At 33.9% G+C, this 18,833-nt stretch overlaps 1 protein-coding gene across 12 annotated transcripts in view; it reads right to left on the reverse strand.

Annotated features, from left to right (window-relative positions):
* The window catches only part of HMBOX1 (homeobox containing 1), a 178,918-nt gene that overhangs the window by 65,706 nt on the left and 94,379 nt on the right, over positions 1-18,833 (reverse strand). For all 12 annotated transcript variants that reach the window (XM_036855834.1, XM_036855833.1, XM_036855832.1 and 9 more), the window contains one exon: positions 14,535-14,620. In XM_036855834.1, coding sequence (XP_036711729.1) covers positions 14,535-14,620 — 86 coding nt within the window. The remainder of the gene's footprint in view (positions 1-14,534; positions 14,621-18,833) is intronic.

The following is an 18,833-nucleotide window of genomic DNA, read 5'->3' on the forward strand; positions in this document are numbered from 1 at the left end:
TTTTTGTATGTTTATTGGCCATTTATATTTCATCTTCTATAAATTATATACTGAAAGCTTTGCAAATTTTTCAGTTGGGTTATTTGCTGTTTTCATAATAACTTGCAATTGCTCTTTTGATATTTATAGATACCAATCCTTTGCTCTTCATATTGCAAATATCTTGCAGTGTAAATCTTGTTTACAGTGTCTTATATTGGATATATGCTTAAAATTTTTATACAGTTGAATTCATCTAACTTTATCTTTTGGGTTTTATGTATTACTTAGGAAAAGCTTTCCTACTTCAAAATAATAAAAATATTCAAAATAGTAATGTAAGGCCTTTTATCCAGCTTAAGTATGTGTGTGTGTGTATATATATATATATATATATATATATATATTTAAATATATATATTCTGCTCTTTATTCCGTATGGAAACTGATGTCTGTTTCTGGTGTGATGTTGAGACCTATTTTTATTTTTTCATTTTCAAACAGACAACCAATGGAAAAACATCACTTCCTTACAGATCTGAAATAATTCCTTTACTTAAGCTAAATTTCCCAACATACAAGGATATATTAAATGAACTCTGTTCTGTACAAGTAATACATCTATCAATCTGACAATATGATCTTTATTTAATTACTCTAACCATATAGTATATTTTAATATGTAGCAGGGCAAATTTGTTCAAACTCCTTCCTCTGTTCTTTTTAAAGAATGTCTTAGTTATTCTTATGAATTTTTTCTACAGATGAACTTTAGAATTGTGTAAAAAACAACAAAATCCTGTTGTGGTTCTGACTGCTGTCAAAGAGCACAAAGAGCAAACAGGTGATACTTGAGTTGAATCTGGCCAGTACACATTATTGTTGAGCCTGTGACATGGTATATGTTTTAAAATTGGTGCCTAAAAATAAAATCAGTTACCTCCCTCCCACACCTTAAGACCCCATTCCCTTCCTCATTCCACCTAACACATATAGAGCTGCATTATTCTTTTAAGGATAAACAGTGCTCTATAATATGAATGCACCATAATTTATCCAACTAGTCCCCTACTGATGGACACTTAGGTTATGAATAGCCTTTTGCTATCATATAATATGCTGCAATAAATATTCCTGCACATTCATTATTCTAGACATAAGCAAATATTTCTATAGGATAAATTCCTCAAAGATAAATTACACGGTCAAAGGGGGTGTACATAAACATTTAAAAAAAAAAAGAAATGTTACACATAAAGAGTAACTGCATTAAAAAATAATGTATTATCATCAAGTTGAAGTGTTATCTAAATCTTTATCTAAACAAATTTTATTATTTAATTTATTAAACAAGTATTTAGTTAGTGTCTGTGTGTGAGATAAACGCAAAAAATGGTTTAAAATAGTTACTGAATTGCCAAATGTTAATAGTGGGTTGAAAATTATAGTCTTCAGAAGATGGAATGCACTTTTAAAATATGGTGATAATTAAAAACAGTGATAATGTAGGCATATATCAAAACATTGCAATGTACAACCTTAAATATATACAATTTTTATTTCAAAAAATGTTTTTAAATAAAAATAAAAGAAAAAACAGAAAAAGACAACCCTATTAAAAAGTAGGCAACAGATTTAAACAGGCAATTCACACAAAGGACATGTAAATGGCCAATAAATACGAACTGATGTTTAACCTGAACAGTAATCAGGAAAATGCATTTAAAACTGCAATGATTAAAATTTTTAAGAGAGTAGATCTTAAAAGTCTTCATCACAAGAAAAACAATTTCTGTAACTATGTTTAGTGACAGATGTTAACTAGACTTATTGTGGTGATCATTTTGTAATATACACAAAATTCAAATCATTATGTAGTATGCCTGAAATTAGTATGTTATGTCAATTATACCTCAATAAAAAAATTAAAAATAAAATAAAACTGCAATGAAATACCATTTTACTTCTATTAGGTTGGCCAAACATGAAAATGTCTAACAATATATCAATTATTGGCAAAGATGGAGAGCAATGGTTAGAGTACAGATGCCTACAACTGGTTTGGAGAACGATCCAAGCAGGATGTTCATCAATGTTTATACTGTATTTCATCAAATCTACAACAACACTGACTGCAAGATGTGTCATTGTTTTATGTACCAATAAAAACAACAGCAACAACAAAAAACCTGTCGGGGGGGGGAACCCCAAACCAGGGACAATACTCTTTATATACTGACGTGGGATACTTTCCAAGTTAGAAAAGCTTGGTGCAGAATACTGTATATAGCATACCACCTATCTGGCAAAAAAGGACTACAGATATACTTGTTTACAAATCCATAAAATATCTCTGGAGAAAGTGATTAACATTAGTCTATTCTAGGAAGGGAACTATGGCTGAGAGATGGAAACAGGAGAGATTTAGTACTGTGTATACCCTCATGGACTTCTGAAGTTTGGCCACATGAACATATTTTCCAATATAAAATGTAAATTTTTTAAAAAAAATTTTACCTTAATGATTAGCCTTTTATTTCGGTAATAAGAATACATAGAAAATTGTTAAATTCCACTTTAGGGAACTATTCTGTTCAGAAAATATTTTAGATGATTTTTATATTTATTCCTTCCCTTTTGTCTTTTTAAAACAGCTTAATTGGGATATAATTCACATACCACACAATTCACCCATTTAAAGTGTACAATTCAATGGTCTTTAGTACACTCGAAGAGTTGTGCAGCCACCACAACTGATTTCCCGTTCTTCAGAATAAGAAAATGGGGATACGAGACAGAATGCTGGTACGGCCAGCAAACAGAAGGATTATGGGGAAGAGAGAAGGAAGATCTTGCCACAAGGGGAGCTGGAGTTTGTCCTCTCTACTTCTTAATTCTGCTCAGGGTATTAGATGTAATTATATAAATAACATTTTTAAGGCAATATTGTGCATGTCAAACTGTGGAAGGCTAGTCATGGTGAAGCAAGTTCCCTATGCTAATGTCAATATGAAATTTAGACAGTGTTTTTTTTTTTAAGATAGAAATGGAAGGGTTATTTTAATAGCTTTTTCCAAAACTGTGGTATTCTCTGATACAACACTAAAACTTGACAAGTGGATGTATTCTTAAAGGTTAGCTGCAATGTTGAATGTGAAATCAACTCACTAAACTTTTTCATTAATGTAAATTTTGTTACATTAAAATCCACTTATCTTGAAAATTTTTTTATTGTGTTACTTTTAGGTGTACAACATAATGACTGATAAATGTGCTTATTGTGAAATGATTACCACAAGTCTGGTTAACATCATCACCATTTATAATTACAAACATTGTGTGTATGTGTGACGAGAACTTTTAAGATCCACTCTCTTAGCATCTTTCAATATACAACACAGTTTTGTTAACTATAGTCACCATGCTGTACATTATATTCCCAGGACTTATTTACCTTATAATTGGAAATTTGTCCTTTTTGACCACCTTTCACCCATTTTGCACACCCTCCATACCCTGCCCGTGGCAACCACCAATCTCTTTTCTGTATCTATGAGTTTTTTGTTTTTTAAGATTCCACATATAAATGATATCTTACAGTATTTGTCTTTCTCTGTCTGACTTATTTCACTCAGCATAATGCCCTCAAGGTCCATCCATGTTGTCACAAATTCTTTATCCATTCATAAACTGATTTACACTTAGGTTGTTTCCATGTCTTGGCTATTGTAAATATGCTGCAATGAACATGGGGGTGGTATATATTTTTTAAAGTTCATTATAAGTTGGTCCAAGGCTAGAAACATTATGGTTAACATATTTAGTCTCAAGAAGCTTAACTTCAGAAAAGTCAGTCTGGAGAGAGATGAAGGGGAAATTATTGCTGGCTGAACATTAAGCAGTATAATGGTTAATAATCATAATAATAAACAATTTCTATGGCATTTACTATGTGCCAGAAACTTTACATAAACTAACTCATTTAATCTACTCAAGAACCCTCTTAGGTAGGTATCATTATTATTCTCATTTTTCAAAAGAAGAAACTGAGGTTTAAGACATTCAATAAGTTGCCCAAAGTTACATAACTAGTAAGTGACAGAAATAATATTTTAAATCCTCAAAGTCATGCACTTGACCACTGCGCTATATTGCCTTTACATACTGAAATGCCATGTCAAGAACACTGGCTTTGCAGCAAGACAAACAGTAATTAGCTGTGTGACTATGGGCAAATGATTCAATCTCCTTTAGCCTCAGTTTTCTCATCTATAACTGAAGAAGTTAACACCTGCCTCTCAAATATATAAAACAGTTAGCACAGCATCTAGCACTTGGTAAGTGTTAAAATACATTATAGCTAAAAATAAAAAGCTCTCCAAAAAGACAGGTGTAGCTAACAAGGTGCACAGTAGTAAAAAGCAGAGCAATTGGTCTTCCACAACTCAGAGCACTATATGCTGTCCTGATAGGTATTTAACACAATGATAAAGCTGAGCTAAAGACTCAAAATAGCATGGGCAACAATGGTTTAAGAGATATAGTTCCTACTAAATATTTTTATGTGTGATAATTATTTTAACACATAGCACTCAAACATTTCAAAGTCACTCTTTATATCCTACAAAAATCAAGACAAATTGGTAATGAATATCCTTCCAAAAATATCTAGCAATGGAAGGGCTTGCACAACAGAAAATCTGTATGTTTAAAACAAAGGAGAAAAAAGAAACAATTTTCAGAAAATAGGATATTCTAGTTCTTAAAATGTCTAGAAATATTCAAAAGAGATCACATTAAGTATGTTTCTAAAAAACTCTTTCCTATGATTCTCATCATGAATAATGACAGCAACCTTGGGGCAATGTTATATTGGACATGTACATTAATATCAATGTGTCCAAAAACCAAGATGTTGTCCATGGATCTGCTCGGGAACAGATTTAGAGATAGGTCAGTCAATATTTGTAAAACTAACACAAAAAGCAAAATCCCATAGCTTAAGTCAGTGAAAATGATGTTCTTTACTCAGGCATACTAGGGCACAGGGGAAGGGCTATTGTTGTATCTAAAGCAAATTCAATTTGGTTTGTGGTTTGTAATACTGCTATCCTAGCCAACTGTCAAGAGAAAAATATTTCTGCCGAGGGTAAAATCATGTAGAAAAGTGCTGGCAATCTTTAAAGTATTAGTGACCCCCAAATCTCTACTATTCTACATTCTATTTTGCTGATTTCAGTACAGGGTACAAATCCTACGGGATTAGATTTAGACAGTAAGTCATTACCAAGTTTAAGATATACACTATAATAAAAAAAGCATAGTCTCAAGAAAAGATATTTAGAGAAGAAATGACACAATTCTACAGCATTTCTTCTAGAAATACAAGAGAACACTTCCCAATTCATCTTATGAGGTCATATTATCATAGTAACAAAACTAGACAAGGATGTTACAAGAATAGAAAAAACAACACAAACCCAGAACAATACCCCTTTATGAACACAGATGTAAGAACTCTTAACAAAATATCAGCAAATTGAATCAAACCATATAAAAGAATAATACATCATAATTCAGTGAAGTTTTTCCCAGAATGCAAGGTTTAACATTTGAAAATCAATCAGTGTAATTCCCCATATTAATAAGACTAAAAAACAAAAACCACATGGTCAACTCAACAGATGCAGAAAAAGCATTTGACACAGTACAGAACAGCCATTCATGATAAAAATTCTCAGAAACTAGACATAGACAGGAACTTCCCTTAAAGGTCATCTTGATATGGGACATCAACGAAAAATCTACAGCTAAGATGGCACTTAATGGTGAAATATTGCATTCTTGCTCTCTAGGATTGGGAAAAAGGCAAAGATATATTTAATATTTAACTAGCAGTCCTAGTCCATGCAATAAGGCAAGAAAAAGAAATAGAAGACATACACATTGAAAAGAAGCAGAATTATTTCTATTCACAGATAACATGACTGTCCATGTAGAAAATCCTAAGAATTTACCAAAAAAAGCTACAAAAAAATGTACCAAATAACTGAATTTTTAGCAAGGTTACAAAACAGAAGGTCAATATACCAAAATCAACTATTCTATGACACAAGAAACAAACAACTGGAAATTGATATTAAAAATAGTACCAATATAGTAATACCAAAAGTATAAAATATTTAGATGAATTTAAGAAAATACATGTGAGACCTGTACTCTGAAAACTACTAACATGGCTGAGGGAAAATAAAGAAGACCTAAACAAATGGAGAGATATACCATGTTCGTAGATGGGAACACTCAATATGATTAAGAGATTCTTGATGCTAGCTTTATCTATATATTCAACACAATCCCAATCACAATCTCACTACAAATATGCTTTGTCATAGAAATTGAGAGGCTGATTTTATTTTATTTATTTATTTATTTATTTTGAACATCTTTATTGGAGTATAATTGCTTTACAATGGTGTGTTAGTTTCTGCTTTATAACAAAGTGAATCAGTTATACATATACATATGTCCCCGTATCTCTTCCCTCTTGCATCTCCCTCCCTCCCACCCTCCCTATCCCACCCCTCTAGGTGGTCACAAAGCACCAACCTGATCTCCCTGTGATATGCGGCTGCTTCCCCCTAGCTATCTATTTTACGTTTGGTAGTGTATATATGTCCATGCCACTCTCTCACTTTGTCCCAGCTTACCCTTCCCCCTTCCCATATCCTCAAGTCCATTCTCTAGTAGGTCTGCATCTTTATTCCCATCTTGCCCCTAGGTTCTTCTGACCATTTTCTTTTTTCTTTTTCTTTTTCTTTTTTTAGATTCCATATATATGTGTTAGCATACGGTATTTGTTTTTCTCTTCCTGACTTACTTCACTCTGTATGACAGTCTCTAGGTCCATCCACCTCACTACAAATAACTCAGTTTCGTTCCTTTTTATGGCTGAGTAATATTCCATTGTATATATGTGCCACATCTTCTTTATCCATTCATCTGTTGATGGACACTTAGGTTGCTTCCATGTCCTGGCTATTGTAAACAGAGCTGCAATGAACATTCTGGTACATGACTCTTTTGGAATTACGGTTTTCTCAGGCTATATGAGAGGCTGATTTTAAAATGATATGGGAGTGCAAAAGACCTAGAATATCAACAGTGATCTTGAAAAAGAAAAACAAAGTTGGAAGAAATTACACATTCTGATTTCAAGATTTACTATAAGTTTACAGTAATTTACAGTTTTGTATTGGTATAGGGATAGACATAAAGTCCAACGGATGACAAAAGAGAACCCACAAACAGACTCACACATATGCATTCAACTGATTTTTGATAAAGGTGCCAATGTAATTTAATAGGGAAAGACTAGTGTCTTGACGACTGTTGACCATTTCCAAAAATGATACTCCAACAATTAGACATCCATGTGAATAAAAAACGTTTATTTTGTGAGGGTCAGATGATATAGTTAGTTGACCCTTGAACAACCTGGGGGTTAGAGGTGTTGACCTCCCTGCCCAGTCCAAAATCCAAGTATAACTTTACAGCTGGCCCTCCAAATTGGCAGTTTCTGCATCTGTGGATTCAAACAACCGTGGACTGTGAAACACTGTGGTATGTATTTATTGAAAAAAAAATCCACATAGAAGTAGACCCACACAGTTCAAATCCCTGTTGTCTAAGGATCAACTGTAGTTAAATTTAGCTGAAGCTGACACATGCTGATGTTAAAAGCTTTCTTAAGGCCGTAAGAATTAGAATGATTGTTTCAAAATTTTATAGGTCTCTCAGATATCAAGGCCCTCCAGCTTGGTTACTTCAAGCTTCAGTTCCTCACCTAAATAAATGTAGCAACTGATGTCAAATTCTTTGATTTAAGATCTATCCCTGAGTAAACTTCAAGAGTTAACAGGATAATTCCTTAATGTATAAAAGACCATATTTGTAGTTTACAAAAAATGGTATTTATTCCATTCCCTTCAGAGCCTTCTTCTGCAGGCTGTTATTTATAATACTGCCCACAGGTGAACTTTAGGTTATGCTATTTTATCAGACACAGATACCTTCTGACTCTTACTAGGGTATTTCTTCTTTCTGTCATTTTTCGCTGTAGGTTTTTTTTAATATAAAGAAAATTAACTTATGTTAGGTAAGAAGGATTTCATAAAGCTGTTGAAGGAATATTACACCTTAAGTACAGACTTTTCTCCATGATCTTAGGAAGCAAGAATTTGGGAGAAACAAAAGTGAAAATTACTGAAGGGAGAAAAACCACATCTGTGTCTAACCTTTTAAAATCACTTTTGTCAAAGCTTGTGGTAGAATAAAAGTTTTTAAAATATAGTTTCTACGTTAAATACAGGTGGAAGAGAAATCTTGTTTTATACTTGAAAACCAACCTTCCTTAGTTTTTTAACACCAAAAATATATGGCCCCGTACATTGCATTTGAGATGATAAAAGCCCTGGTAGGACAATAAATTTCAAGAATTGTAGAAAACTGATTTTCTAACAACAAAAAGTGTCCTCTGAAATTATTTTCACTCCAATTTTTCACAGCCATCATCAAAGTGAGAAAATAGGGGTATTCAGATATATAGCCTGGATTTTTTCCTACGGAAAAGAAAGGTAACCTTATGTGTTGTGTTTACAAGAAAATAGTTTGGCAACAAATTGCAGAACATAGAAGAAAATGAGAATAAAAGTAAGAATTTTTTGAACCATAGGACAACATCTGTTCTTATTCTTCAGAGGCTGCAAGACAAGGGAAAATCCTAAAATGCACTCTGCAAAAACATTTATAAGAAGTTTTCTCCTAAAAGAAACTAAAGCTCTAAACCTTTTCAATTTGGAGACACAAGTCCCATCTCATATACAGAAATCTGCGCATTTTATACAGATAATAGCCTTCATAGTGGAGCTCTACATAAAACTAGTAAAATTCATTAGGTAGGAATTGATAAAATCTTGTTAAATAAGCATTATAATTATGTTTGGTTGTATTATAATAGGACAATACCATAGTCTGTGACTTATGCCCTACCAACACTGCTTTTCTAATATAGATGTAAATTCTACTTGTTTAGAGCTGCTTTATTCATAATTGCCAAAACTTGAAAGCAACCAAGGTGTCCTTCAGTAGGTGAATGGATAAATAAACTGTGGTACATCTAGACAATGGAATATTACTTAGCACTAAAAAGAAAGGAACTATCAAGCCACGAAAAGACATTAAAGACCCTTAAATACGTATTATTAAGTGAAAGAAGCCAACCTGAAAAGAATATGATAACATTCTGGAAAATGCAAAACTATGGAGACAGTAAAAAGATCAGCAGTTGCCAAGGGTTAGGGGAGAGAGAGGGAAGGTTGAATAGGTGGAGTACAGAGGATTTTCAGGCAATGAAACTATAGTATCATCTTCTGATACTATAATGGTAGATACTAGTCATTACACTTTTTTCAAGACCCATAGAATGTACAAAACCATCTATACCTAAAGTAAACTATGGACTTTGGGTGACAACGTAGGTTCGTATTATAAAAAAGTACCACTCTAGCGCAAGATGCTGAGAGTAGGGAAGGCTGTGTGTGTGTGGAGGGGCAGGAGGTATATGGGAACTCTCTATACTTTCTGCTCACTTTTGCTGTGAACCTAAAACTACTCTAAAACATAAAGTCTATTTTTAAAAAAAGGTATATTGACATTTTAGTTGGTTTTTAGTGTCTGGTCTGAAGTTCTACTTTGTAAAGAAATTATCATAATTAAATTGAATATGTAGTGCTTTTATTCTTCATTTTTTTTTTAAAGGAAAGCCTTTTTTATTTTTTTTTAATTAATTAATTAATTTATTTATTTATTTATTTTTGGCTGTGTTGGGTCTTCGTTTCTGTGCGAGGGCTTTCTCCAGCTGCGGCAAGCGGGGGCCACTCCTCATCGCGGTGCGCGGGCCCCCCACCATCGCGGCCTCTCCCGTTGCGGAGCACAGGCTCCAGACGCGCAGGCTCAGTAGTTGTGGCACACGGGCCCAGCTGCCCCGCAGCATGTGGGATCCTCCCAGACCAGGGCTCGAACCCGTGTCCCCCACACCGGCAGGCAGACTCTCAACCACTGCACCACCAGGGAAGCCCTATTCTTCATTTTAAAGATAACTAAGAAAAGGGAAGTGATCTGAATACAGCTGGAACACTTCTGAAACTGTTTCAGAGCTTCTCTTTATACAAATTCTTACATTTTGGGAATGAGAGTCACTAGATAGGGGTAAAGTGCATACTTGTTAAATGTACTTAACAGTTTAAAAACAGAACGGAAATTTGACAACTAGAAAAGATACTTGGAAAACATTTGGTCAAACCCCTCGTCTTATAAATAAAGAAACTGAGGCTCAGAGAAGTTATGTGATTTGTCCTGGATCACAAGGTTATTTGACAGAAGGACTAGAATTTTGGGATTCAAAAGTTTAATGGTCACTTTTCCATTATACTGCTATCATTCAAGAAAACAGAATTATGATAAATTTCTTAAAATTCAGAGATGATTAATTTTTCTTCTTTCACTTATTTATTTTTTAAGAGGACATGAATCTAATTAGTATATTTATTTAGCTGATAAGCACTCACTCAAGCACTGCCCATTTACTCATTTATTCTGCCAGCGTGATTTTTCCCAGAGGTCATTTAAAAAGAAAATCATGTTTCAAGAATTCTAATAGCCCAAGAAAATGTTTCACCCTGAAAGTGAATATAAAACATACGTTATTTATTACTAAAGCAAAGGCTATGTATGCTCCCCACCCCACCACTGTTAGTGAGAATTTAGAAAGTTGCTCGACCTCTTACAGAGGTAAAAATCCACCCTTGGTGGGAGCAGTTGTGACTCTGTGAAAAAAGCTACAAATAACATGCTGGGAAATTCAGCAGGCACTGTTATTATATCCTGTTTATACTGTCATTTTTCCTATCAGTAGGATATTATTTATACAGACCCCACCCATGAACTTCTTGTTTATCTTATTATAGAAATCCTCCCAATCTATAAAAAGAAGCCTCTGTATTTTGTTCCTGGAACAAGCCCATGTGTTATAATTTTGCACCTCACTACACATTTTTATTTAGCATTTCCTTTTGTTATGCACCACTTGTTCTCATTTTTATCCCAAGGTTGATTTATTTCATTATTTCACATATTAGAGTTAAACTTAACTGACTTTAAGAGACTCCAATACAGGACAGATTCCAGAGCACTATATCCTAAACTTTATTTTGGGGTAGATTTCATCAGGTAGACATTCTTTTAAGATACACTTGATTAATTTGTTTAGACAGAAAAATGTGCCTATATATTAATCAGGTACCCCAAGGAGTGAGCCCTGGGCACCTGGAAGGCTTCCTCACTCCGGCCACTCTATCTCAGGTGGGCCAATTATGAGGGCCAAGCTTCATACTGATTCTCACTAACTCACCATTTTGTAGCTGGATGTCTTTTCTGGAATAAAAAGCACTGCCCCTGAGTTTAGTTTGATGGCTAGACAGGCTGGGTGAAAATGTAACACAGTAATACATGAGAAATACATGAATTCAGTTAGTTGACCAAAGGGACAATGAACCAATCTGGTTACAAATCATCTTCATTCCCCTGCCTTATGCAAATAATTGAATTAAAGTAGATAAAAGAAAAATACAAATTCCTTAAGGGCAGGAATTTCTGCTGCATTTGTTGAGCAAATTAATACTTCTAGAGGAGAAACATCACTGGACAAAGTCATACTGGATAAATTTTCACATGTGTAGCTTGTGTTAGCTTCACCAATACTCCCTTTCTAGGTAAACATGAGATCTTCAGAGAGTATGTGCAATGCTAGACTCTTTGAGCATGTCTAAGAAAGATCTCTGCTTTTAAAGAATACTACTATAATATCTCAGGGTGGTAAACTAAGTGTATTAATTTCAGAAAAAAGAGAGGTCTACATGGGCTAAAGTGATCAAAGAAGTCAGAATGAGGATAATAACTGAGGTAATGTTGATAAACAGGAATTGATAAGACCAAGGTGAGGAGGTGAAGGTATCCTAGGCACAGTCAACGATTTATTAGCATCCAGGTGAGCAGAATACTAGAAACGGCACGTAGCTGAATCCAGCTAGGGATTATACTGAATAGGAGATGGATATAAAGAGAAGGCTGGAGTAGATTATAAAGAGTTTCATTTTCTAGACAATGGAGAACCATTAAAGATATCTGATCAAGGGGAAATGAACGAGCTTTTGGACTAGGAATGAAGAGAAGGAAGAATAAGTTGGGGTGAGGCAGAAATGGGAGGAAGAAGTTTTAACAGTACCAAATCCTATGATTACAGTGGCAAAAGAAAAGTCCATGTGTTATAACAGATAATACCTGTGTAAAAATTTCAACTCTTGCTTTCAAAACAGGAGATGGCATCATGATGACTGTCACTGACTGGGGCAATGTTAAACAGTGCCAATCCATTGAAGTTAGTATCAGGAAAGCTTACCAGTCTCCTAGAACTGCACTTCTCACACCCAGATCACCTGGAGATCTGGTTAAAATGTAAATTCTGATTCAGTAGGTATAGCGTGATACTCTGTATCTTTACATTTCTAATAAGCTTCCAATACTGCTGTCCCATGGACTACATTTTGAGTAGCAAGATGCTAAAACATCTTTTAATTTCCCTTTCCAAACGGCAGTACTGGGGAGAATGGATACATGTATATGTATGGCTGAGTCCCTTTGCTGTGCACCTGAAACTATCACAACATTGTTAATCGGCTATACTCCAGTATAAAATAAGTTTTAAAAAAACTTAAGGAAAAATATTGAATAGAAAAAACAAAACAAACAAACAAACAAAAACCCCAAAAAGGCAGGATTTGATGAATGGTATAACTAATGCTTTATATATGTCTAAGAAATTACTTTTAAAGGTATTTTATTATAATTTGCATCAACGTCTGATGGGTTTCAAAAGATATTATTTTAAAAGTCCAAGATGATTCAAGATTCAAGGTATTCAAGACATTCAGAAATATTTCCACTTGGGCAAAATCAACTTTATAATGCTGTTTACAACAGTACAATTTTGTCTTTTTTTTTTTTTTTTTTTAAGGCTGACAAGCTAGAATATACTATTGCTACTAATCTTGGGGGCTGAAATAAAAGTCCTGAAAGACAACGCTCCATCTTTCCATAGTGCACATCAGTGGGTTTTGGTAAAACCCACTTAACTTGCCCTTACAATGCCCTTAGCACCATGCCTTAATCCTTGAAGATAAAGGTAACAATTTATTTTAAATATCCTATTGAAAAACAACTGAAGATTACAAAAATTAAATTCACACTGTCCTTTTGTTTAAGATTTCTAGGCGAAGGGACATGCCTTTAATTAAATTTTTTTTTTACCACGAACGGAGGTGTCATTTATAAAAATACGTTACTAGTGTAATATGTTACACACATATTAAGATTGGCTGAACTTAGATTTTTGGGGTGAAATTTAAGACTTCTGAAATCTCAAGTTTCATTCTTAACCAAATAAATGGTCAATAACAACCTTTTAGGTAAATGAGCTTCAATATGTATCAATGTCTAGAGAACAGAAATAGTATCTTAAAATTGGAAGGTACTGTTAAAGATCAGATCCAACTATATCATTGTAGAAGTAAGAAACTGAGGTGCAGAGGCTAAAAAGCCCAAAGTCACAGAGCTGCTAGTGGCATGTTAAAAAAAAGAAGGGGAGGAACAAATTAATTTTCATATCCATCAATGTACAACACACAACAATGTATCAACTACAACATGTAGTTGAAAGAGTTTCTGGTTCCTCTCATGACTAAGACATAGTTGATTTTATTAAGGTCTTATAAATCATTGATATCCAAGAAAGGAAGACTACAGACCAACAAAGAAAACACATGCTACCCCAAAATTCAAGAACTCCATAAAAAATGCAATCTGAATAGAGAATGACACATATACACCACATACTCAGGATGGGGCTGCGGTGGGGTGGGTAATGGGATGGGATATAAAAAACAAAGAGAAGACACTGGTAATTCTTATCTTCTCAGTAATGCTTTGAGGAAAGCTTTCACATACAGAAAAGTGGTTGAAAAAACACAACTTCCTTTACTCTCATGAATCATTTTTTAATTGGTAAAATCGGGGATTGGATTTGGAGGACAGTGAAGCTTTTAAAAATATGAAATGTAGATAGCAGTTGGATGTGCATGTGTCATAAGCTCTGTCACAATTACAAGAAAACCAGAGAATCCTTTTTTAGCCATAAAATAGGGAATTTTGTGCTTATTACAAATGCTATAAAATTTACTAGCACAAGTAAAAAAAAAAAAAATTCACTGGAGAAGTTCCAAGATGTCGGAGACAATGGGTTTTAAATCACAGGCATACATTATTATGCCTAAGTTGACAGATCTGCACTGCAATGCAGAAATGCAAGCAATATTCCAACATCTGCACCAGAAGGCAGAGACTAGACAAGATTCCAGAATAAAGGACTCTTCAGCTCTTACCTGTTACCTGTGCAACAACTGCTTGGGAAATCCTCCGATTGGCAAGAAAGGCTTTGATTTCCTCTTTTATCACACTGCTGTCCCTCCTAACAAAAACAGAAGACAAGACCAACAATGTATGTTGAAGGTAGAAATCCTCATCTTTGCTAAGAAAGGTGAAGCAGAGAGGTGGGGAGAACATAGAAAGAAAGGACACAAAAATAAAGGTAAACAGACCAAGCTTGTGTGAAAATATGAAATTAAAACAAACCAAGAAACACCAAATATTCAAGTCCTAAAACATCACACCATCAGACAGACGCTTTAGTGAATGCCACAGTAGATATAAGTCTCATACCAGAGGATGGTTAATCGCATGCTGTTTATAATTCACATTAGGAACAAGGCTGCCATATGGTATATACAAAGTTTCATTACTGGGTAATGAATATATCTTACACAGACAGAAATCCTAGAAAAATAAAAAGCGACAACAACAACAAAAATCAGTTGTGAGTAGACTGTGGTTTCGCATGTTAACTATGCAACTGCATAAATAATGTTCAGTTCATTTGAAAACCTTTGTTAAAGGAATAGAAATCATCATTCTCACAACTGCTAAAATATTAGCCGTTTTAAGAAGGCTTTGCCTTTTAATTTGCCTTCTTTGTCCTGAATAAACCAAAAAAATTTTAAGCAGGATGGGTTGAATATAAAATTTTAATATAAAAGACATTAATTTCCTAGTACATGTAATATACAGAATGCTTAATACTTAAAACTACACTATATTTTGTGTCCTTGGGATTACATATTATAGACCTAATTTTTCCTTCACTAGATGCCTTATAAATTTTTACCTTATTTAAAAATTCAACAAATTCTCTAAAGACTAGACATTCACTAGAATGACAATGAACGGCAAGATTTCCGTTTCTCCACCAAAACAAACAGAATACTTCAGTAAAAATTATACTTAAAGCCTTAAAGACCAATTTCTCTTTGAATGTTCAAAGGGATTACATAAATGGATTTTCATTCAAGCTCAAAAGTAACAGAAGAGTGGCAATTTATGGTCTAACACAGGGGGTCAGCAACTACGGCCCATGGACTAAATCTGGCCTCCCACCTGTTTTTATACAACCTATGAGCTAAGAATAGTTTTCACAGATGAACATTCGCAATCAATTTGAGGACAGGGAATACTAACTTTGAACATGAAGTAAGCAAAATATTATCCTCTTCCCACCAAAAAATTCCATTCTTCTCATTAGTAGGCCTGTATTTTAAAAATTGTATTCGATTATTAATTATTCTATATTGAATTTTGCAAATAAAAATTTGTGACCATTTGCTTTCTCTCTTGTACGTGAGTATCTATATTATATTCTCGATTTTGCCTCTTGGCCACGAAGTCTAAAATGTTTTCCATCTAACCCTTTACAGAAAAAGTTTGTGAACCCCTGATCTGAGACAAAGGGATCATGACATCTTCACAAATCATTTTGTGAATGATCCACAGACTCCTTATAGGAGCTCAAGTCTCTCCACAGATTATTTGGAACAAGGAAAGAAAGTATCCTATCCCCAAAGAATCAGCTGTGATTCACTCAGAGCAGATTTGCAGTCCTTTGCTGAGGAGGAGCTGTACACTCTGTTGGTGAACTCCATGCTCCCTTTCAGGAATTCTGGAAAAGAGCAGAGAAGTGACAGTAGGGACAGCTTCCAATCTGGAGCTCCAGTCTACTCCTCATCTACTGGCTGGAAATCCTAATCAAAAAGATTCCCAAAGGAAGAAAATAAAGAGGCCACTGCCTAATCCAATATTTGAAATTTCTCATACTGATCTAGATACTCCCTAGATTCCTTCTACAATGCTTATTTATATTTGAAATATTTCTTTGAAAAGTATCATTCTCATTTTAAAATTATGTATCTGAAAGAAAAAGGCACAAAGAAATACATTTTAATGTCAAACAAAATAACTGCCTACATTACCATATGGCTGTCAAATATCCATCGACAATCAGTAGAGCAAGAGATAAACTTCAGCAGTATCTATTTCAACTGGCTTATGTAAATAAAACAACCAAATCATTTGGTTTCTGATACAGATACAAAATTAACCTGAAAAAATTTAAATAAAGCATTGCATTTCAATGTATAGAGTGTCCCTCTAGGAAAATGAAAACTGAGTTTAAGAGACTATCTATTAAGGTTAAATAAAAATGTGCTTTTGTGGGGAAAATGATTAAATGGTATTTTCTTGATTACTCATTTAAACTGGAATTTAAATCAATTTATTTAAAATCAATTTCACCTAGAGACTAAGTCACAGAGGAGATAACACTCAATTATTCCAGTAGGGCATATCCGGTTTGTGAATTATTCACAGCCCTGCAGTATGATATTACCAAGGACTGCAGCAAGACAGAAGGAACACCAAAAAGTCTGCAAGACAGCAGCAGTTCACTTACCCTCTCTCAGAGACTATATTTTTAGATCCTTGGCAAGTTTCTAAGCACCCACAATGAGTTTTAAAAAAAACCAAAAAAACCGCTTTACTCAACTGCTTTACCAGAGAGAAACTTTTTCAAGTTGAAGAAAAACATAAAACTTAAAAGATAAGAGTGTGCTTGGGCAAGTCATTTAATAAAGCTGGTTTCATCATCTGGTGAAATGAGAACATTAATACCCCCCACCACAAGCCTTTTAAGACTTTTCTCTAAGCACTGAAATTAAATTTAAACAAAATTTAATATCAAATGTGTGTGTATATATAGTATAAAAATTTTTTTAATTCTTCAACGTAAAACTTTTTGAAACTGTAAAAGCACTACATAAACAATGACTATTATTTTATAATACCCTGGAAAGAATCCCAGGAAAAGAATAAACAAACAATCTGCTCTAAGTATGTAAGACTGAAGTAAACATCTGCATTGGGTATTTTAAGGCACCATGAAAAGACTTCTATAAAGTCAATTTAGATACAAGTGTTGTGTCATTTGGTTGGTTACACTAGGTATTTTCAAAATAGTAACAGCATTTAACTTTCACTGTGTCCAATTCTCTTATGTATTTCAAAAACTTCCATTCTACTGGGTTAAATTTGTTCTTCAAACTTTCACATATTGCCCCTCACTCATTCCACCTTCTTTAACGACCTGCCTCTCCTAATGTTGTCCACACTGTACCCTGTGAAGTCACCAATTTCCTGGTGTGAAAACTCCTTCATTGACTCCAAATCTAACTCTCTCATCTACTCCTTACTTCCTCTCTTCATCTAAAATTTGACATCTTTAAGGAGAATGAATCCACTTTTCCTCCTTTATCTTATAAAATCTCACACTTCTCATGATTTCTATCCTCCAGTCTTATGGAATAAAAGTGAAGTGTAGGCTGATCTTTCTTTGACCCTATAGTTTATTTCTAAGATAAGCTACCACTCTATTTGTATCTAACCACTTACACACACTCAGTAATGCCTCTTCGTGAAATTACCCTTTTTAAAGACATCTTAAAATAATAATAATTGCCACCTATTCAGAGAAGTTCTCCCTGATCCTCAGAGCTAAAAAAGATCTTTTCTTCCAATAACTAACTTTACCATTTTGATTATACTACTCACATGTGAATATATTACATGCTATTCTGTATTATAGTTGTTCCTGATCTGGTCTTATCTCTCCTACTAGCCTACAAAGTCCTTTAGCACAAAGATTGTGTCTTATTCATCATGGGGTTTGCATATAATAGAGCTTAATTTGTTCCATGAATGAACAAATGTAGTTGAAGATAAAAGGTTGTAAAATGGAAAACCTGATCTAGATAATTTATAAAACAGCTCTAAATTCTTAATATCAAATATGTTTAAGCTTCCCAAAACAGAATGGAAGAGAGTTATGTATACTAGCTCAAAATGGTAATACTCCCTTTTCTGGAACAAAGGCTATTAAAGACTGAATGTTTAAAAGTGGTATGCTTTAAGATCTTCCATATTCTCTTAGTTGATATACACTACACATTCTGTAGGACCCTTTAAAGTAGACATCTATCTCAAAGACTTCCAGAGATGGAGCAATACCTACCAAGACAGACTATTTCACAGGTGGGAAAATATAATTACACACAAATTTTTTCACATATGAATAAAAACCTTCTCCCTTTAATTTCTACTCATGGAGATAAAGCATAATTTAGAATTTTAAAAGATAATGTTAAAACAAAAGCTATTCTGTCTGTGTGAACAACATGGTAACTGATTATTATGTCTTATAGAACATAAATCCCTACCTACACAAGTAAATAAGCTATTAT

The sequence above is a fragment of the Balaenoptera musculus genome, chromosome 6 (genome assembly GCF_009873245.2).
Source record: "Balaenoptera musculus isolate JJ_BM4_2016_0621 chromosome 6, mBalMus1.pri.v3, whole genome shotgun sequence".
NCBI lineage: Eukaryota > Metazoa > Chordata > Mammalia > Artiodactyla > Balaenopteridae > Balaenoptera > Balaenoptera musculus.